This window comes from Prionailurus viverrinus, chromosome A2, assembly GCF_022837055.1.
Source record: "Prionailurus viverrinus isolate Anna chromosome A2, UM_Priviv_1.0, whole genome shotgun sequence".
In the NCBI taxonomy this organism is placed as follows: domain Eukaryota; kingdom Metazoa; phylum Chordata; class Mammalia; order Carnivora; family Felidae; genus Prionailurus; species Prionailurus viverrinus.
The window spans coordinates 63,121,307-63,140,070 of NC_062562.1; the positions used below are offsets into that span (position 1 = coordinate 63,121,307).

Sequence of the window (18,764 nt, forward strand, 5' to 3'; positions counted from 1 at the left end):
AGACCCCCTGACTTTCTCCGTGGACCTGCTTCTGTTTGGAAGCCCATGGCTCCACACTGGGCAGAGGAGGAGATGTGCAGAAGGTCAGGCTCGCGGACGTTGCTGGCTCCTGGCGAGCCCCATGCTGCCCCCCAGTCACTTGGGACTTCCCTGTCACTTTCCTTACGCTTCCTGTCACTTGGGACTGAGCCGGCTGCTGTCCACCTTTCAGTGTGGTTTCTCTGTACCAGCGGGAGGCCGACCCAGGCATTTCCTCCAGGATGGCCGTGGGTGTAGCTGAACCCAAGGCGAGCCTTGCTTTGGGGCCTGGAGCTCGGCGAGCCTCAGCTGAGTTGTGATTTTCCCTCATTTATTATCTATAGAAAGTGCTGCAGATTTAGAATGAAAATCCATGATGCAGAGGGGAAATCTGGGCAGAGTCTCGGAGCCCTCTGTCTTCGTGAGGCAAGAATAGTCCTAGGAGCTGATGAAGTTTGTGGTTTGCAGTCAGCACTCAGAGTCGGAAATATTAGAGACCTTACAGAACCACGAGAATGGAAAGATCGTGACTTCTAGAATGTCGGAGCTGGGGTGCCTGAGGGGCTCAGTAGGCTGAGCTTCTGACTCTTGATTTCAGCTCAGCTCATGATCCCAGGGTCCTGGGGTTGATCCAGCCCAGTGTCAGGCTCTGTGCTGAGCATGTAGCCTGCTTGGGATCTTCTCTCTCTCTCTCTCTCTGCCTCTCCTTTGCTCTCCTCCCTCCCCACCCCCGCCACCGCCCGCCAAATAAATAAGCAAACTTAGGAAAGAAAAAAAGAAAGTCACAGCCTGAACTTTGGGCTGTGTTTCAGAATGGATTCGGGGGGCTGGGTTAGCAACGTGACAGAAACAGCAACCACGTGTGTGTGAATCAGTGTAGATAGTGGCCGCAGCAACTTTTGTCTGGAATAAAATGGTCACAAAAGATGGTAAAATGTAACAAGATTTACCGTATATTGTTTTTTTAAAAAAATTTTTTTAATGTTTATTTATTTTTGAGACAGAGAGAGATAGAGCATGAGCAGGGGAGGGGCAGAGAGAGGGAGACACAGAATCCGAAGCAGGCTCCAGGCTCCGAGCTGTCAACACAGAGCCTGACGCGGGGCTCGAACTCACAGACTGTGAGGTCGTGACCTGAGCTGAAGTCGGACGCTTAACCGACTGAGCCGCCCAGGTGCCCTAAGATTTACCATATTTTAATATGTAGTATGTATAACTAAGTATTTTCTAAATGAACCGCGAGCAGGACCCTTGTAAAGATACGTCCAGCGTCTGGGACTAGAGCATCGTAGTGGAAAGGGTGTGAGCTCTGCCCCCGCCGGTTCTAATCCAAATCCTTTTCCTTCCAATATCTAGGGCCTTGGGTACATCATTCTACTCGTGTGAGGCTGGGGGTTTTGATCTTTGAAATGGAATGACTGCAACGGCTTACTTGGTTATTCTAGGGCTTTGCCATAACACTTCCTGCTCAGAACAAGCCTGTCAGTAATGGTAAAGGTTCTTCCTGCCTGTGGAAACACAGAGAGTGACATCATTGTCACAGCTTTGGAATGTCATGGAAGGAAGTCGTATCCGTGCTCCAGGGAAACGTGCCAGCTGCCGTGTCTGCGAGCTGGTAGTTGTGATAGTTGGGAACTTTGCGGTCACTGTTTTCCTGCACACGCAGGGACCCACCACCTTTGAGAGTCGTCTTACCGGTTTGGGTCGCTTGAAATGGAAAAAGATGGGCACCAGCATGTCTCAGGAGGTTAACATCTGACTTGGGCTCAGGTCATGATCTGAGGGGGTCTGTGCTGACAGCTCAGAGCCTGGACCCTGCTTTGGATTCTGTGTCTCCCTCTCTCTCTGCCTCTGCCCTGCTTGTGCTCTCCATCTCTCTCTCTCAATAAATAAATAAATAAATAAACATTAAAAATATTTTTTAAAAAAAGGAAAAAAATTTCTTTTGTTCTTTGTTTTAATTTTATTTTGGTCTTTCCTAATTGCTTTTATTTTCTCAGTGAAATGGGAAAGAAAGGCATCAGCTGTACATGAGCACGGGGAGATTTACCGACAATAATTTCCTTTGCATCGTAAGGTGGGGGCGTGGCCCGTGGAGCCCAGACTTGCTGTGTGGGTCTGTGGCCCAGCATCCCCGGGCTCCCCGGGGGGGGGGGGGGGGAGGGTTACCAGATGCCTGGTGTCTTGTTCGAGGCTGAGGGGGTCCTCAGGCTCAGCTGATTCTCTGCCCCGAGAAGAGGGCACAGGTGCATGCGGGGGTATGGGCCCACCTTTTGGACCAAACCCACTTACGGATGCTGTAACGAGCGTTCATGGTCAGCTTCTGTACACTTGCATACTCACAGGTGAACACACATGGCAGGGAGAGCCAGCTTCGTGGAAGTGGCATCTCGTCTGTCGCCAGTGACGTAGGAGAGCCGACGTGTCCTGTGACCGTTCTCGTTAGGTAGAGTGCGGTTCTGTGGAACACTTGGCTTGACTGTTTTAGGAATTCAGACATCACAGGGAAAAGTGGTGAGGAGTCTGTATGTTCCGTGTGGACGCTTAGCTTTTAATGTTTTGTTAATCATTATGTATGTTTAGAGAAATGGCATATAGAAAATTCTTCTGTGTTTTTCTTTGTGTTTCTGTCCCTCCCTTCCTTCTCTCTTCCCTCCCTCCCTCCTCCCCTCCCCTCTTCCTTTCCCCTCTTCCTCCCCTCCTCCCTTCCTCTCCCCCCCTCCCCTCTTCCCCTCCCCTCTTCCTTCCCTCCTCTCTTCCTTCCCTCCCTCTTCCTTCTCTCCTCTTCCTTTCTCCCCTCCCCTCTTCCTTCCCTCCCTCTTCCTCCCCTCAATCTTCCTCCCCTCCCCTCCCCTCCCTCTTCCTCCCCTCCCTCCCCTCCCTCCTCCCCTTCCCTTCATCCCTCCCTCCTTTTTCTCCTCCCCCCACCCTCTTCCCCTCTTCTCCCTACCCCTTCTTCACTATCCTTACCTCCCCTCCCTCCCTCTCACCCTCACTCCCTCCTTCCTTTTCTGCCAAATGATCAGGTCTAGCTGCATTTCCAGCCACAGCCCTGGATTAAATCAGAGACTTCTGGAGCAGAGAAGGTGTCAGCTCTGCCTTTTACTCATTTGTGCGTGCTGATAGGGCTCGTTTTAGCTGCCAGAATCTTCTTTAAGCCACTCGTCTCCTTTATAAGTGTGGTTTTAGTAAAAGCTAGACAAATCAATGGGAAATTGACTTACATGAGCCACAGAAAGCTGTCACTTGTGGGGCCCAAGGGCCCAGTGAGGCGGCCTCTGTCACTGCGGACCCGCTGCCCCTGGCTGATGCAGGACGCCTTCCATATTAGGAATGCCCACCTTCTGACAGGGTTTAGTGGGAGTGGAAACCGAGGTCCCCAGGGTGGTGATGACTCTCCCCCAGGGCAGTCCCCAAGGTTCGGACTGAATCGAGGGAGTTTCTCAGCACCCGCAGAGCCCCGGGTTGGAATCCATTCTCCAGGCCATTGGCCAAATATGTCCCTGGGAGTTGTGAGAGCCACAGGGTGGGGTTGATGGAAGGGGCTCCTGGCAAAGCCTGAAATGCCCATGAAATGCCCAGGGAGCCAGACTCGGAAGGGCTGGAGGGCTGGGTGGTGCTGGTTGGTCTTTCTGCCACCCTCCTGGATGGTGAGTTCCCCTGGGGCCTTCGTGCCCATGGACCGCTCCGGGGCTGGGAGCTGGTTTTGTGTGTGTGGGGGGGGTGCCTCCTTCCCACACCCTGACTCACTGACAGCCTGGCCTGGCCTCCCCTGCCCGGGGGTCCTTCCTTTCATGGCTGATGTCTGTCCCCTTCCCTGTCCTCCACCCTGGAGAGAGGAGACTGTGGAGGAAGTCTCATGGCACCATGCCCAGAATCTTAAGTCAGGTTTAAAATTTTCTGGCCTGTGCCACTTTGTAACAGGAGTTACCCCAACTAATGATACCGATCTTAAGTGGTGTCCATTTCCCCATAACCTTTGCTTCTATGGCTGCCTAATTTCTGTTTAAAAGCCTTCCTGGGGCACCTCAGTCTGTTGAGCATCCGATTCTGTTTTGGTTCAGGTCATGATCTCACAGTTCATTAGATCGAGCCCCGCATTGGGCTCTGCATTCACAGTGCGAAGCCTGCTTGGGGGTCTCTCTCTCTGCCCCTCCCCTCCTCACTCTTCTCTCTCAAAATAAATAAACAAACAAAAAAAAAGCCTCCAGGATACAGTTCGTCCTGCAGGCCCTGAGTGCGGTGGGAGCAGCTGGGTCGGGGAGCAGCCCGCGTGTGGCTGGAACCCCATTCTTCTCCTCAATGAAACAGAAATTTCTTCCCTAACGTTCTCAACACCGTTTCTGTTTGGATCAGATAATGCGATAACCCTCAGAACAGGTGACAAACCGCAGGAAGTCATGCAAAGGTGAGGACTTCTCTGCATCACTTTCACTGCATTTAAATCCAGAATACATGTGCTGTGGGGTATTTGGAAAGTAAGTGTTTCTGTATTTTAGCCCTTCTGTATTTTTAGTGTTATCATAGGTATTTAATCACAGCACAGCTTCTAGAAATTCTTTGTTTTCAAATTTTAATGTTTATTTTTCAGAGAGAGACAGATTGTGAGCGGGGGAGGGACAGAGAGAGGGAGACACAGAATCTGAAGCAGGCTCTAGGCTCCGAACTGTCAGCACAGAGCCTGACGCGGGGCTCGAACCCACAAACCGCGAGATCATGACCTGAGTGGAAGTCGGACACTTAACAGACTGAGCCACCCAGGCGCCCCTAAAGATTCTAAAGTGATCTTTACACACAATGTGGGGCTCGAACTTATAACCCCGATATCGGGAGTCACACACTCCGCCACTGAGCCAGCCAGGTGGTCCTTGAAAATTCTTTTTATGCTAATTCCCTAAATATTCCTATTTCTGATTTGTATTTCCCTTTATTCTCCAAAATATTCTTTTTAAAGATTTTTAGGGGCGCCTGGGTGGCACAGTCGGTTAAGAGTCCGACTTCAGCCAGGTCATGATCTCGTGGTCCGTGAGTTCGAGCCCCGTGTCGGGCTCTGGGCTGATGGCTCAGAGCCTGGAGCCTGTTTCCTATTCTGTGTCTCCCTCTCTCTCTGCCCCTCCCCCGTTCATGCTCTGTCTCTCTCTGTCCCAAAAATAAAATAAACGTTGAAAAAAAAATTAAAAAAAAAATAAATATTAAAAAAAAATATTTTTATTTCTGAGTAATCTCTACACCCAATATGGAGCTCAAACTCACAACCTCAAGATCCACACCCTCCATCATCTGAGCCAGCTGGGTGCCCCCAAAATATTCTTATCTATACCCCTTGATGAACCTTTTGGAAATTTCTTAATCTGTCTCCTCTTTGTCCTGTTTTCTTTTCCATTCTTTATTTTTGAAGTTGCATATAGGAAAACCCACTCAGTAAATTTTGGCAAAGGCATGGGGTCGTGGGACTATCACCAAAATCTGGATACAGAGGGAGTCCATCATTACTGCCTGCTTCAGGGAGTAATTCCTTCATGCACCTTGCTTCTCTGCAACCCACTGTTTGTTTTTCCCCCAGATCCCCCCACCCCCCACCCGGCCCCTTGATGCTCATCCCCCAAAAACAAGCCCAACCGGAAGCAGCAGAACCAGTCGCACAATTACTTGGGACAGTGATTTCTACCTGCCATACTTAGTACATGCTTTGCACATAATAGGTGCTAACAGGTATTGGTTAGAGGCTCATGTGTCTTTCTTTTCTCTTGCACACACGCAGGTGCTCAAAAAGAACCCGTCTGTCTTAAGGGCAACCATAAACAACCATCTGAAATACAGATTTAACAAGATAGAATATTACAGCCTATGTGGGCTTGTTTGAGAACGGGATCTTAAATTGAAAAAAGATTAAGCCTTTTAAAAACTTTCTTTTGTTTGATGGAGTCTATAAAATATCTATCTCAACCAATTTTGTCTCCTTACAGCGGGCAAGTATCGACTTTCTTGTCTTGTGTCTGTTATCGATCCACCGTCAGTGTGGATAAGCACCCTGCACGTGCTTTCCCTTTGTTCGCCTGTGCGGTGCCTGACAACTTACAGCAGGTGCATGGGGCCCTGTCCAGGGATGCTCCTGACTCTAGCTAGAGAGCAGATTTCATTTTCTTTTTCTTTTTTTAATGTTTATTTATATTTGAGAGAGAGAGAGAGAGAGAGAGAGAGAGAGAGAGAGGAAGACACAGAATCGGAAGCAGGCTCCAAGCTCCCAGCTGTCCGCACAGAACCTGACATGAGGCTCGAACCCATGAACTGTGAGATCGTGACCCGAGCCGAAGTCAGACGCTTAACCGACTGAGCCACCCAGGCACCCTGAGCAGATTTCATTTTAAACTGCAGTAAATTCCTTGTAACTCATGGCCCCTAAAGAGACCCCCAAGCCAGTGAGGCTGAGATGTCAAATCTGATCATATAGCCACCATGCGTGGAGTGTGTTTGCTTTGCATGGTGGGGGACCAGGGAGAGCTGGAGCCCCCTGGGTGTGCACAGGAAGTACCTTTGCAGCCAGCTCGGAAGCCAAGGCAAAATCTTTTCATGTCATGCAAATGGAGTGATTCTTAGTGGTGCGTTTTTTTTGATTTTTAAATATGTTTATTTATCTAGTTTTGTGAGAGAGGATGTGAATGGGGGAGGAGCAGAGGGAGAGAGAGAGGGGGGGGGGCGGGGGGCAGAGAATCCCAAACCGGCTCCAGGCTCTGAGCTGTCAGCGCAGAGCCCGACGCGGGGCTCGTTCGCGAACCATGAGACCATGACCTGAGCCGAAGTCGGATGCTCAGCTGACCGAGCCACCCAGGCACCCGCCTGAAGACTATTTAAAAAAAATTTTTTTTAAACATTTATTTTATTATTGAGAGACAGAGACAGAGCATGAGCTGGGCAGAGAGAGGAGAACACACAGAATCAGAAGCAGCCTCCAGGCTCTGAGCTGTCAGCACAGAGCCCGACGTGGGGCTCGAACTCACCAACTGAGCCACCCGGGCACCCCCTGAAGACTCTTTAAATTCTCAGTCTTCATTCCGCTGCTTTGCCCCTCCCCCCATGTTCCTGGCCTGAAACAGTTACGACCATGACATCAGTCTGGTGGTGGTTTCTCTTGTTCTGTAACTCATCCTGCATCTTTTTCGTTGGCATTAGACAGAAACGGAATGCTTTTCTTCACCGTGTTTGTTTATTTGTATCGGTAAGGATCACCGTATGCAGTGAGCCAGAATTTGCTGCGATCCTAATTTGCTTGGGTGCCGGGGTCCTACCAGTTTTAGCCCCTGGCGCTCCTTCGTGCTGACTCTGTGCCCTAACACATCCCCAAGATCTTCCAGTGTCATCTTATGTTCTGACGTCACCAGGTGCTCTGGGCGCCCGAAGCGCATTCCCCCGCCTGGCCCTAGAATCGGCTGTTTCTGCAAGGGGGCCCGGCTGTAGGTGCACACGTGGTGTGGGGCGACACTGCTCCTGTCCTGACCTGGGGGTGGCTGGACAGTCTCCATTTGCTGCTCTTTCTCCCCTCACGGGGAAAGCCAGGGGTTCACCTCCACGGGGAAAGCCCCCCAGGGCCAGGCCAGCCACACTGGGTTCCTCGAGTGTCCCCTCTTCGTCTTTGTCTCTCCCTCCCTGACCGGGGCAGACTCAGCTTCCGTATCGGAGGCTGTCCCCTTGTTTGCCCAATCCGCCCACACCTGTGGAGCACCACAGCTTTAACGCCCCCTGGACGGAACCTGCGCCCCCCCAGTCCCTCCTGGGTGCCCCAGCCCCAATCTGGTGTGTTCTTCCTGCAGCCGCTGAAAGCCAAGGAGCTGCCTCCCTTCCCCCCTGGGGTCTGCCTGAGAGGGAAGGGACAAGGGGGAGGGGAGGCTGCTGGCCCCAACATGTTCTTTCTGTCACCTGACACCCTGTGTTTTCTCCTCGGGGGACAATAAACCCAGTAATTTCAGGGTTCTTCATTTGGAGACTTAGGTCTTTGGGGCGCCTGGGTGGCGCAGTCGGTTAAGCGTCCGACTTCAGCCAGGTCACGATCTCGCAGTCCGTGAGTTCGAGCCCCGCGTCGGGCTCTGGGCTGATGGCTCAGAGCCTGGAGCCTGTTTCCGATTCTGTGTCTCCCTCTCTCTCTGCCCCTCCCCCGTTCATGCTCTGTCTCTCTCTGTCCCAAAAATAAATAAACGTTGGAGACTTAGGTCTTTAAAATTCTTTTTTTTTTTTTTTTAACATTTATTTATTTTTTGGGACAGAGAGAGACAGAGCATGAACGGGGGAGGAGCAGAGAGAGAGGGAGACACAGAATCGGAAACAGGCTCCAGGCTCTGAGCCATCAGCCCAGAGCCCGACGCGGGGCTCGAACTCACGGACTGCGAGATCGTGACCTGGCTGAAGTTGGACGCTTAACCGACTGTGCCACCTAGGCGCCCCTAAAATTCTTTTTTTAAAGTTTATTTATTTTGAGAGAATGAGATTGAGAGTGAGGTAGGGGCAGAGAAAGAGGAGGAGAGAGAGAGAGAGAATCCCAAGCAGGCTTTGCACTGTCAGCACAGAAGCCGGGGCGGGGCTCGACCTCACGAACCATGAGACCATGACCTGAGCCAAAATCAAGCGTCGGACGCTCAACTGACTGTGCCATCTGGGCGCCCCAGGTCTTTTAAATTTAGAGCAGACTCAGGTTCTTACCGCTTGCTCTAAGCCTGGTGTCAGCTCGGTGCCGAACGTGCTATTTGCCCTCTGACTGCCGTGCTGGCCCGTCATTTCATGTTGTGTGGGGGGGAAAAAAGCCATCACAGGGCAGCGTGGATCCAACCCAAGCTTGGCCTTATCAAATTTAGAAACGCACTGAAGTTGAAGTCCTCATCCCCTTGTGCAGAAGGAGACTGAGGGACTGCATGTGAGAAAGGGGCCCTGTCGCCCAAAGTCGGGAATTGGAGTTCAGTTGTGGCAGACGCCAAAACCCTCCACCCGTGCTTCTGACTGGTACCGTCTCTCTGGTGTCTGGGGACGCATCACACCAACGGCCCTTGTTTCCAAGCTGCACCGATGGTGCGTGGTTCTGCGGTGGACTGAACAAAGGCCCTGAGCATGTCTGCATCCTAATCCCTGGAATCCCCGGTTGTCCACTGCACAGATTTTATGACGGGAAGGCTATCCTGGATTATCGGTGTGGAGCCGTGTACTGAGTAGTGTGCTCGTCAGAAGGACATGTGAAGGTCAGATGGATGGAAGGAGAGGACTTGGTGGAGGCAGGGATTGGGGTGATGCGCTTTGAACACGCAGCACGGGGCCGTGAGCATGTAGGCGGCCACTAGAAGCTGAAAAAGGCAAGGGGTTCATTCTCCCGTGGGGTCCGTGGAAGGAACCAGCCCCGGGTTATCAGATGATAAGCCGCTGTTGCTTTCCATCCATGTTTGTGGTCATCTGTTCCAACAGAGATCGGGAATGAATAGACGCTCCTGTGAAATGGTAGACTCTTAACCATATGCACCGTGTGGCCTGCCAAGGGGCAGATCTGCGCAGACTCCTACGTCTGGAGAGGACTAGCCAGTGACTCTCCTGTTCCTTACCACGTAGGCTCTCCCCACGGTTTTATCTTCTGCTTCTTAAAACTGTTACTTTTGGGAAAATGAAAACAAAACGAAACCACAGCACAGTTTACATTTTGGTCCAACTTTGGGCACCGTCCCTGCGCTGATGTCATCTGTTGGTTAGGACAATGCCGTCATTGTCTTGCAGGGTTGGTCGCCTTCATGCATTTCCCCAGCATCTCAGCTGAAGACACCTTGCACTGCCCATCTCTGGGACACAGTCCATCAAATGGACACTTTAAATGCAGGTCAAGTTGGGGGTCTGAGACTACTTGGCGGTGGGGTGCACGTAGCCCCGCGGTCTGAGGGATTGATGGCACAATCAGTGTTGAGGTGACCCCGGGCTGCCGTAAGTGCTCAGACCCTGCAGCCCTTCTAAATGAAGAAAACCTCAGTCCTCAGATGAAGAATGTGCAAACTGTTGAACATACTGTTCTTTGCAAACAGAGAGCAGAAATGCCGTAGGCTTTCAATCCATACTTCTGCTAAATTATAAATTGTTTCTGCACTGGATAGCATCCTTGAGATTTCTACCTTCTCCCCCTAGTTTTATTGACATACAATATCGTATTAGTTTAGGGTGTACGACATGATGATTTGATGTATGTATGTGTGATGCTGATGGCTGTTGGAAGTTATCATGCATCATGTCATATAGTTATTTTTCTTTCTTTAATGTTTATTGTTGATTTTGAGAGAGAGAGTGGGCAGGGGAGGGGCAGAGAGAGAGGGAGACAGAGAATCCCAAGCAGGCTCCACACTGTCAGCACAAAGTCCGATGTGGGGCTTGATCTCAACGAACCCTGAGATCATGACCTGAACCGGAATCAAGAGTCAGACGCTTAACGCAAGAGTCAGAGCCACCCAGGGACCCCTCACATGGTTATTTTTCTCATGGAAAGAATTTCTATAATCTACTCTCTTTGCAACTTTCAGATACAAAGCCCAGTCTCGTTAACTGGAGTCGTAATGTTACAGATCACATCCCCAGGATTTACTTATCTTTTAAGTGGAAGTTTGTATCTTTTGACCCCTTGTGCCCGTTTTGCATCCCCCCCCCCCGCCCCACTCTCTCCTGGCAACCACCAATCTGTTTTTTTTTAATGTTCTATGTATGAGTGAGATCATAGGGTTTTTGCCTTTCTCTGTCCAACTTATCTCACTTAGCATAATGTCCCCAGGGTTGTGGCAAAAGGCAGGATTTCCTTCCCTTTTGTGGCTGAGTCATACTTCATTGCGTGTATATATCCCACACTGTCTTTATCCCCCTTCATCTACGACTGTTTCTGTGTCTCAGCTCCTGTACGTGATGCTACGGTGACCACGAGAAGCAGGTGTCTTTTCAACGTAGTGTTTTCTTTTTCTTTCGGATAAACTACCCAGAGGTGGGATTGCTGGGTCATAGGGTAGTTCTATCTTTAACCTTTTGAGGACCCTCCATGCTGCTGTCCACAGTGGCCGCACCCGTTTGCATTCGCACTGGCTGTGCGCGAGGGATTCCCTTCTTCCACATCCTCGTCAGCACCTGTCACTCCTTGTCATTTGGATTCTAGCCGACAGGTGTGAGGTGACACCGCATCGTGGTTTTGATTTGCATTTCCCTGGTGCCGAGTGAAGCAGAGCATCTCCTCACGCACCTGTTGGCCGTCCGCCCGTGTTTTCGTTGCACCGCTGGTATTTTTGCTGTTGAGCGGAATGTCCTCATCTGTTTCGCTCCTGTTCCGATCACGCGATGACCTCAGGTGAAGGTTGGTAAGAGTAGTTTGACCCGTCTTCGTCTGATTTCCCTTTGCGTTGGGAAACCCGAGCTCGTTCCCGTGAAATTCTGAACTTGTGAGACAGAAAACCACTTTCCGGGCCTTTCCTTTGGAAGAGGCCGCTGTGCGTCTGTGTGGTTCGCATGCAGTGGCCCGTGGCCTGGTCTCGTTGCGAGGATGGAGAACACGCCGTCGGAGCGGGAAGAGGTGCCTGTGGCGGCCCTCCGCAGACGCCCGGGGGCTGCACTCTCCCTAGACTTCGGGAAGCATCGCCGGATGTGAGACGCCTCGTCTCCACTCAGCCGCCTTCCCGCGAGGCGGCCCGTGGTTTGTGCTCTGTCTCGTGAAGGGATGTTTCCGTGTGTGGAACGGACTCTCCCAGGCTTGTGTGTAATGAGACTTCGTGGTCGCATGCTGCGTCCTCGTCCTTGACCGCCTGAGACCCGGCGTAGGCTTCCCTGTTCCGCTCCTTTAGGAAAACATGTCAAGTTCGGCCTCCAGCTACAAATACTGATGGAAGGTTGTGTTAGGGATTGTGTGCGTCAGATAATACAGCAAGGGTGCAGACCACGACGTGGCACTTCCGTCGCCCACATCCGTGGGGCAGGGGTTCCCCGCCTGGGTCACGTTCCGTCCCGGGTGCCGTGTTTCCCTGAGACCCTCGACCAGGGTGGCTGCAGGACCACGGGCTCACGGCTTCCATTTGGCACCGGACTTGCAGCCCAGAATAACCAGGATGGCAGCCGCCATCGGGAACTCAGACTTTTGAAAACGTCAATCACCGTCATACTGCTTTTCCAAATTTGACCTTTATTTGGGCCTTTCCGCTCACTGGGCTACCTTGGTGTTTTTCCTGCTGCCAGGTGTCCCCGGGTGGTGTGGCTGCAGTCAGGGCACGCCGACACCTGGTGGCGCTCATAGCATCCTTACTGTCTTGGCCTTGTCTTTCCCTTTCCGCAGGGGAGGCTGGAGAATCCCCTCGGTGTCCCCGGTACTTAGTGTTGTGCTGTAATCGACAGCATCCCCCAGTGACCCCTGAGAGCACGGACAGCAAGACCTCTGCCCTTACTGTCTCTTTCCCTCCCACGCATGCTTGTGCACACACACGTGCACAAGTGCACACACACACACACACACACACACACACTGTCTTGTTATGAAAAGGGGAAGGGAGGGGAAGTTTAAAAAGATAGATGGAGATTATTACCAAGGTGTTATCAAGATATGCTTTATATAATTCACAATTACTTTTGAACATTGAATGAAAATTCCATTTAGAATAAGATACAGAGGAAAGTTTCTTCTCAATGAATAATTCTTGACTTGTACCGCTTCTACTGTTTTTTTTTTTTTTTTTTTTTTTTTAAGAATTCCTTTTTTTTTAAGGGGCGCCTGGGTGGCTCAGTCAGTTAAACATCCGACTTTGGCTCAGGTCATGATCTCACGGTTCGTGGGTTCGAGCCCCGCGTCCCGCTCTGTGCTGACGGCTCAGAGCCTGGATCCTGCTTCGGATTCTGTGTCTCCCTCTCTCTCTGCCTCTCTGCCCCTTCCCTTGCTCGTGCTCTGTCTCTCTCTCTCAAAAATAAATACACATTAAAAAAATTTTTTAAAAAGAATTCCCCTTTTAAAAAATATCTATTTTATTCCTTTTTAAAAATTTTATTTAAATGTTTATTTATTTTTGAGACGCAGACATAGAACATGAACAGGGGAGGGGCAGAGAGAGAGGGAGACCCAGAATCCCAAGCAGGCTCCAGGCTCCAAGCTGTCAGCACAGAGCCCGACAGGGGGTTTGAACCCAAAAACTGAGATCATGACCTGAGCTGAAGTTGGATGCTTCACTGACTGAGCCACCCAGGCACCCCAGAAAAATATTTACTTATTTTTGAGAGAAAGAGATAGAGGAGGGGAGGGGCAGAGAGAGAGGGAGAGAGAATCCCAAGGAGGCTCCAGGCTGTCAGCACAGAAGCTGATGTGGGGCTTGATCTCATGACCCTGGGATCACAACCTGAACCGAAATCACGAGTTGGACACTCAACCGACCAAGACACCCAGGTGCCCCTATTTCTACTCTTTTTAATTTCGTTCTCTATAAATGCCCTGGATGAATGTGTATCTTTCTGAATGCGCTGGGTGAAGGCTTAACTCGTCAGTCCTCGGTGCGTTCCTCGTTAGTGGGGCTAACAGTACTGGTCTCACTGGGTTGGGCTGAGAATGAATTGAAGTGACACCTCAGGGACATGCCACACGGTACTTCTCGTCCTCCCCCTGCTTGGCCTCTCCTAGGACCAGACGTGGGAGCTTCCGTTGGGCATTTTCCTTCCGCCATGCAGCAATGTGTTCACTGCTTGCAACCCCTCTGTTACACGTCTTATTGTTACTGTTTATCGTTGAGGGGAAAGTAAGAGCGGCAAACAGTTTCCCGAAGTGATGCACTGGCACAGCATTGCTACTAATTGTTAGTTACTATTATTCCTGGTGGTGGTGATGCAGGTGATACTCGAGGGGTCGTGAGGTTTGCTTCTTTTCCTCGGGGTCTTCCTGGAATTCGCAAGGGGTCATCTTACGATTCAGAGTCCCCGCGTAGGATCCAGTGAAACCTCGTGGCCCTTCACCGGGGCGGGACTTGGATTCTCTCAGCGGGATTCTGTGTCAAACTAATGAGCCACATGCAGAGAAATGATGCGTCTCTGCCCTCCCGCAGGCTTCTTGCTTTCTTCTCTTCTCTGGTGCCCTCTCCCCGTCTTCCCTGCGGGCTGGAGGGTCCCCCAAACACCCAGAGATAGTCAGTACCTTTGTACTTACTCCCTTAAATAAGCAATCAGAGGTTGCGCTGTTTACGGAAACGCCAAGTGCGGTTCGCGCAAATGACTGGAAGCCGTCATCCACCGAATTTCAGCTGCTCGTCAGTGCCACCCCTGCTCCTGAGACCGTGCGGCCGACACGGCGGGCCCTGAGTCCCATGCCCACTGGCCTGACGTGTCGTGGGGAGCGTCGTCCTCAAGCCCTGAGCCCCAGCCCTTCCCGCGGTTGTGGTGGCACAGGGTGTTCATGCACGAGCCAGCCGCCGGTCCCACGCACCTGCCGATGTATGTTAGGGACACCCCCTCACCTCTCCGTGGAACCTGCCAGACCTCCAGGTGCCTCTAGGGCTCGGGCGGCTTCTCACCTTTCGTGCTGGTTTGGGACCCAGTCGTTGGATCTGAACTCACTGAAACTGGATTTTGCTTCCAGCATGAACTGAATAGAGACCTCAAGCCGTTACTTAAACACGCCGCTCCCGGGGACGTGGCACTCCTGTGGAAATGCCACGTCCAGTGGGGGCTCTTACCAGTGTGTCTCACCCATGCCAAATAAGCTGTGTCACGAGTTTCTCCGTTCGGTCTCTGAACTTTTTTTTTAAGTTTATTTATTTATTTTGAGAGAGAGAGAGAGAGAGAGAGAGAGAGAGACAGCACAAATGGGGGAGGAGCAGAGAGCGAGGGTGAGAGAGAATCCTAAGCAGGGTTTGTGTTGTCAGCTCAGAGCCTGATGTGGGGCTTGAACCCACAAACTGTGAGACTCTGACCTGAGCCGAGATCAAGAGTCAGATGCTTAACTGACTGAGCCCCCCCCCCCAAGCGCCCCCATCTCTGAACTTCTAAGACTCTGGTGTAGCCAACCACAACTCCCCGTTGCATTGGACACTGTATCGTGGGCACCTCCTTTGCCCTGCCTGCTTCTTGCTTGGATTGACCCCACCATGCCCGTAAATGCCCTGAGGTCCACGGTCAGGTTTCCCTCGCCTTGTATCCCTGGAGCAGCCTTACAACCAGCTTGCGGACAACCGGGCGGCCTTACCGCCAGGCCAGTGACGGGAAAAGCTCATGAGATAACGGCGTGTGGTGTCTGTTGTCATAATGACCTCACTGGGGGACTGAGGCTAAAGGCCAGGAGTGCGTTGTGAAAATGGGTAGGAGATAATAAGAAGGTCTTTTTTAATTTTTGTAAAGGTGTTCCTGACGCTGCTGCAAGGTTCCAAAAAGCAATCGGACGCTGCTCTGGGAGCCGGCGTTGAGCCGCGGGACCACGGGCCTCCAGAGCACTGTAAGTACCCGACACGTCTCTGCATTTCTGCTGAGGGGATGACGTCTGCATCCTTCACCCAGAGCCGCTCGGCGCAAAGCTGGGGCATGAAGGGACTGAAGGCAGCCGGGGTGGTAACTGGGGACACAGGTCACGGCCCAGGGAGCAAGGCTGAAGGTCTTGTCCTGACTGGTATAAAGCGAGTGCGTGCTTGAGCAGCTTTATCTTTCCTTCAGATCGGGACTTACCGTAGAAGAGGTTTCTTCTTGTGTAAAATCAGGGTAAGGAGGACCGTCATCCGTCATCCGGTGTCCTCTGCGTCACATACAACGCGACTCAACCTGCGTTCTCTGTGTGCCTGTGACGCGCGGGCTCCGTGCCAGGAGCATCCAGATAGGAGCTCTGCCTTCCCGGGGCTTCTGTCCCTGCGGGACCTCAGTGTGGACCTAGGTGCCAAGTGCTCACAAATGCTCGCGCAGGCATGGGGGCTGGGACAGACGCCAGGTGTGGTTTCCAGGGTGTGGCTGTCGCTGCCTGTTTAGGAACAATGGCACACTGCGAGTGCTGAGCTGGGCCCTGGAGGTGGGCGGGCTGGTGGGTGGACAGGGGGACAAAGTGCCAGGTGCCCCCTTCCTGCAGACCTGGCGTAACCAGCCTCAAAAAACCTGTTTCGGGGATGCATGGGGGGCTCAGTCGCATAAGCATCTGACTCTTGATTTCAGCTCAGGTCATGATGTCACAGTTTGTGAGTCCGAACCCGGCATCAGGCTCTGCACTGACAGCACAGAGCCTGCTTGGGTTTCTCTCTCTTTCTTTCTCTCTCTTTCTGCTCCTCCCCTGCTCTCTTGCATGCTCTCTCTCTCTCAAAATAAATACGTATTTTTAATGACCTGTTTTAGGCATTGTAATTGGTTTGCAGTGGTTTCTCATAGTGGTTTTAATTTGCTTGTCCCTAATGATTCAGTGGGTTGGGCGTATCTGACGTAAGCAGTTGTTCCGAGATATAATTCACATACCACACCATTCGCCCACTTAACGTGTACCGTTCGGCAGTTCTTAGTGTATTCGGAGTTGGGCATCCGTCCCCACTGTCGGCTGTGGGACAGTTTCCTTTATCCTGAAAAGAAAATGTGCCCCGACTTAGCTGTTCCTTCCCGTTGCCCTGGGAACTTGCTACCTGCCGTCTGTTTCTGTACATGTGCTTATTCTGGGCATGTCATACAAATGTTATCATGTAATATGTGGTCTTTTTTGACTGCCTTTTTCTTTTTTAAGTTGATTTATTTTGAGAGAGAGAGAGTGTAAGAGAGCAAGCAGGGGAGGGGCAGAGAGAGAAGGAGAGAGAGAGAGAGACAGAGAGAGAGAGAATCCCGAGCAGGCTCTGCACTGTCAGAGCAGACCCTGATTCAAGCCTCGAACTTACGAACCGTGACATCACGACCAGAGCTGAAATCAAGAATTGGACGCTTAAGCGACTGACCCCCCCCACCCCCAGGCGCCCCTTGACTGGCTTTTTCACTTAGCATCATGTTCCCAACAAGGGTCATCCATGTGGCAACAGGTGTCAATGCTTCATTTTCTTTGATGGTCGGATGCCCTTCCTCTGTATGGATACACCACATTTTGTCCATTAGCTATTGGTCATTTGGATTGCTTCCGGTGTTTGGCTCTTAAGAATACGCCGTCACAAACATTTGTGTTCAAGGTTTTTACAGGCATGTATTTTCTCCTGGGCACATGCCTGGGAGTGGAATTGCTGGATTGCACGTTTAGTCGTATGACGGACTGACCGTCACGCTGTTACCTAAAGGCACGCTGTTGACGTTCCCCCAAGCAGGACAGGGGGATCCAGTTTCTCCCACTTGCCCACTGGCCACTTGTGACTGCCCATGGTGTGGACCCCAGACAACTCGGGGGGCTGGCGGGGGCGCTGGCTCATGGTGGTTTTGATTTGTATTCTCCTGACGGCTGATGATGTGGGGTCTCTCTTTGTCAGCTTATCGGTGTTTGCACATCGTTTTGGAGAAATGTCTGTTCAGATCTTTTGCCCATTTAAAAAATTGGGCTAATTTTATTTCTGGAGTTGTCTTTTATTGTGGAATTGTGAGAAGTGGGATGTTAACCCTGGGGTTTTCATGGATGCCTTTTATGCAGTTGTGGAAATTTCTATTTCTGGTTTGATGAGAGGTTTTCATCATGAAGGGGTGGGGGGATATTGCCAAATGCTTTTTCTGCATCTACTGAGATGATCATGTGTATTTTTTGCCCTTTGTTTATTGATGTGATATGTTACACGAATTGAGTTTTAGGCGTTAAAGCAGCATTTCATTGACCAACTCAGATAAATTCCACTAGGTTTCATGATATATAATTCTTTTAATAGATTGCTGGGTTTGATTTGTTAGTATTTTGTTCGGGCTTTTGAGTCTAAAATGGTCTGCAGTTCTGTTTTGTTTTTCTCTTGATGTCTTTGGTGTTGCCATTGTGGTATTTATTACTCACCTCACAGTATGAATTGGGAAGTACTTCCTCCTCTTGTATTTTTTTAGAAGTATTTGTGAAGAATTCATTCTTTAATACATGTCTGGTCGAATTCACCAGTGAAGCCATCTGGGTCTGAATTTTCTTTGCAGGTAGTTTTTAAAGAAACTAGTATTTTGGTTTCTTTACTTGTTATACATCTATTCATATTATTTATCTCTTCTTGAGTCAGTTTCGATGTTTTGTGTCTTCCTCGGCACATGTCTGTTTCATGTGAGTTACCTGATTTATTGGCGAATAGCTGTCCATAACATGGACCTGTGATCCCTTTTATTTAGGTGGGGCTGGTAGTACCAGAATCTTGCATTTCTGAGTCTAAAAATTTACACTTCCTCTTTTTGTGTGTGTGTGTGTGTGGGGGGGGGTAATTTAGCTAACGTGTTGTCAATTTTGTTAATCTCACAGAAACAGCTTTTATTTTCAGTGATACTCTGTTCATTCTCCATTTCCATTTCATGAATTTCAGCTCTGATTTTTATTATTTCCTTCCTTTGACTTGCATTAGATGTGGTTTGCTCTTTTTCTCCTGATTTGAGATCTTTCTTCTTTTCAACTCACATTTACAGCTGTGAATGCCCCTTTGCGTGCTGCTTCCGCGAGCCCCCCAATCTGCGGATCTTGTGTCTTCACTTTTACTTATCTACCAGTATTTACAAACTTTTCCTTCGATTTCTTCTTTGGCACACTGGTTATTTAAGATTATGCTTTAAAAATATTTTTGTTTGTTTATTTTTGACAGAGAGCGACAGAGACAGGGCGGTAGTGGAGGAGGGACAGAGAGAGAGAG

General features: G+C 50.5%; 1 protein-coding gene across 9 annotated transcripts in view; it reads left to right on the forward strand.

The window, feature by feature from the left end:
* The window catches only part of ABCA13 (ATP binding cassette subfamily A member 13), a 395,893-nt gene that overhangs the window by 201,824 nt on the left and 175,305 nt on the right, over nucleotides 1-18,764 (forward strand). For all 9 annotated transcript variants that reach the window (XM_047839515.1, XM_047839521.1, XM_047839537.1 and 6 more), the window contains one exon: nucleotides 15,364-15,457. In XM_047839515.1, coding sequence (XP_047695471.1) covers nucleotides 15,364-15,457 — 94 coding nt within the window. The remainder of the gene's footprint in view (nucleotides 1-15,363; nucleotides 15,458-18,764) is intronic.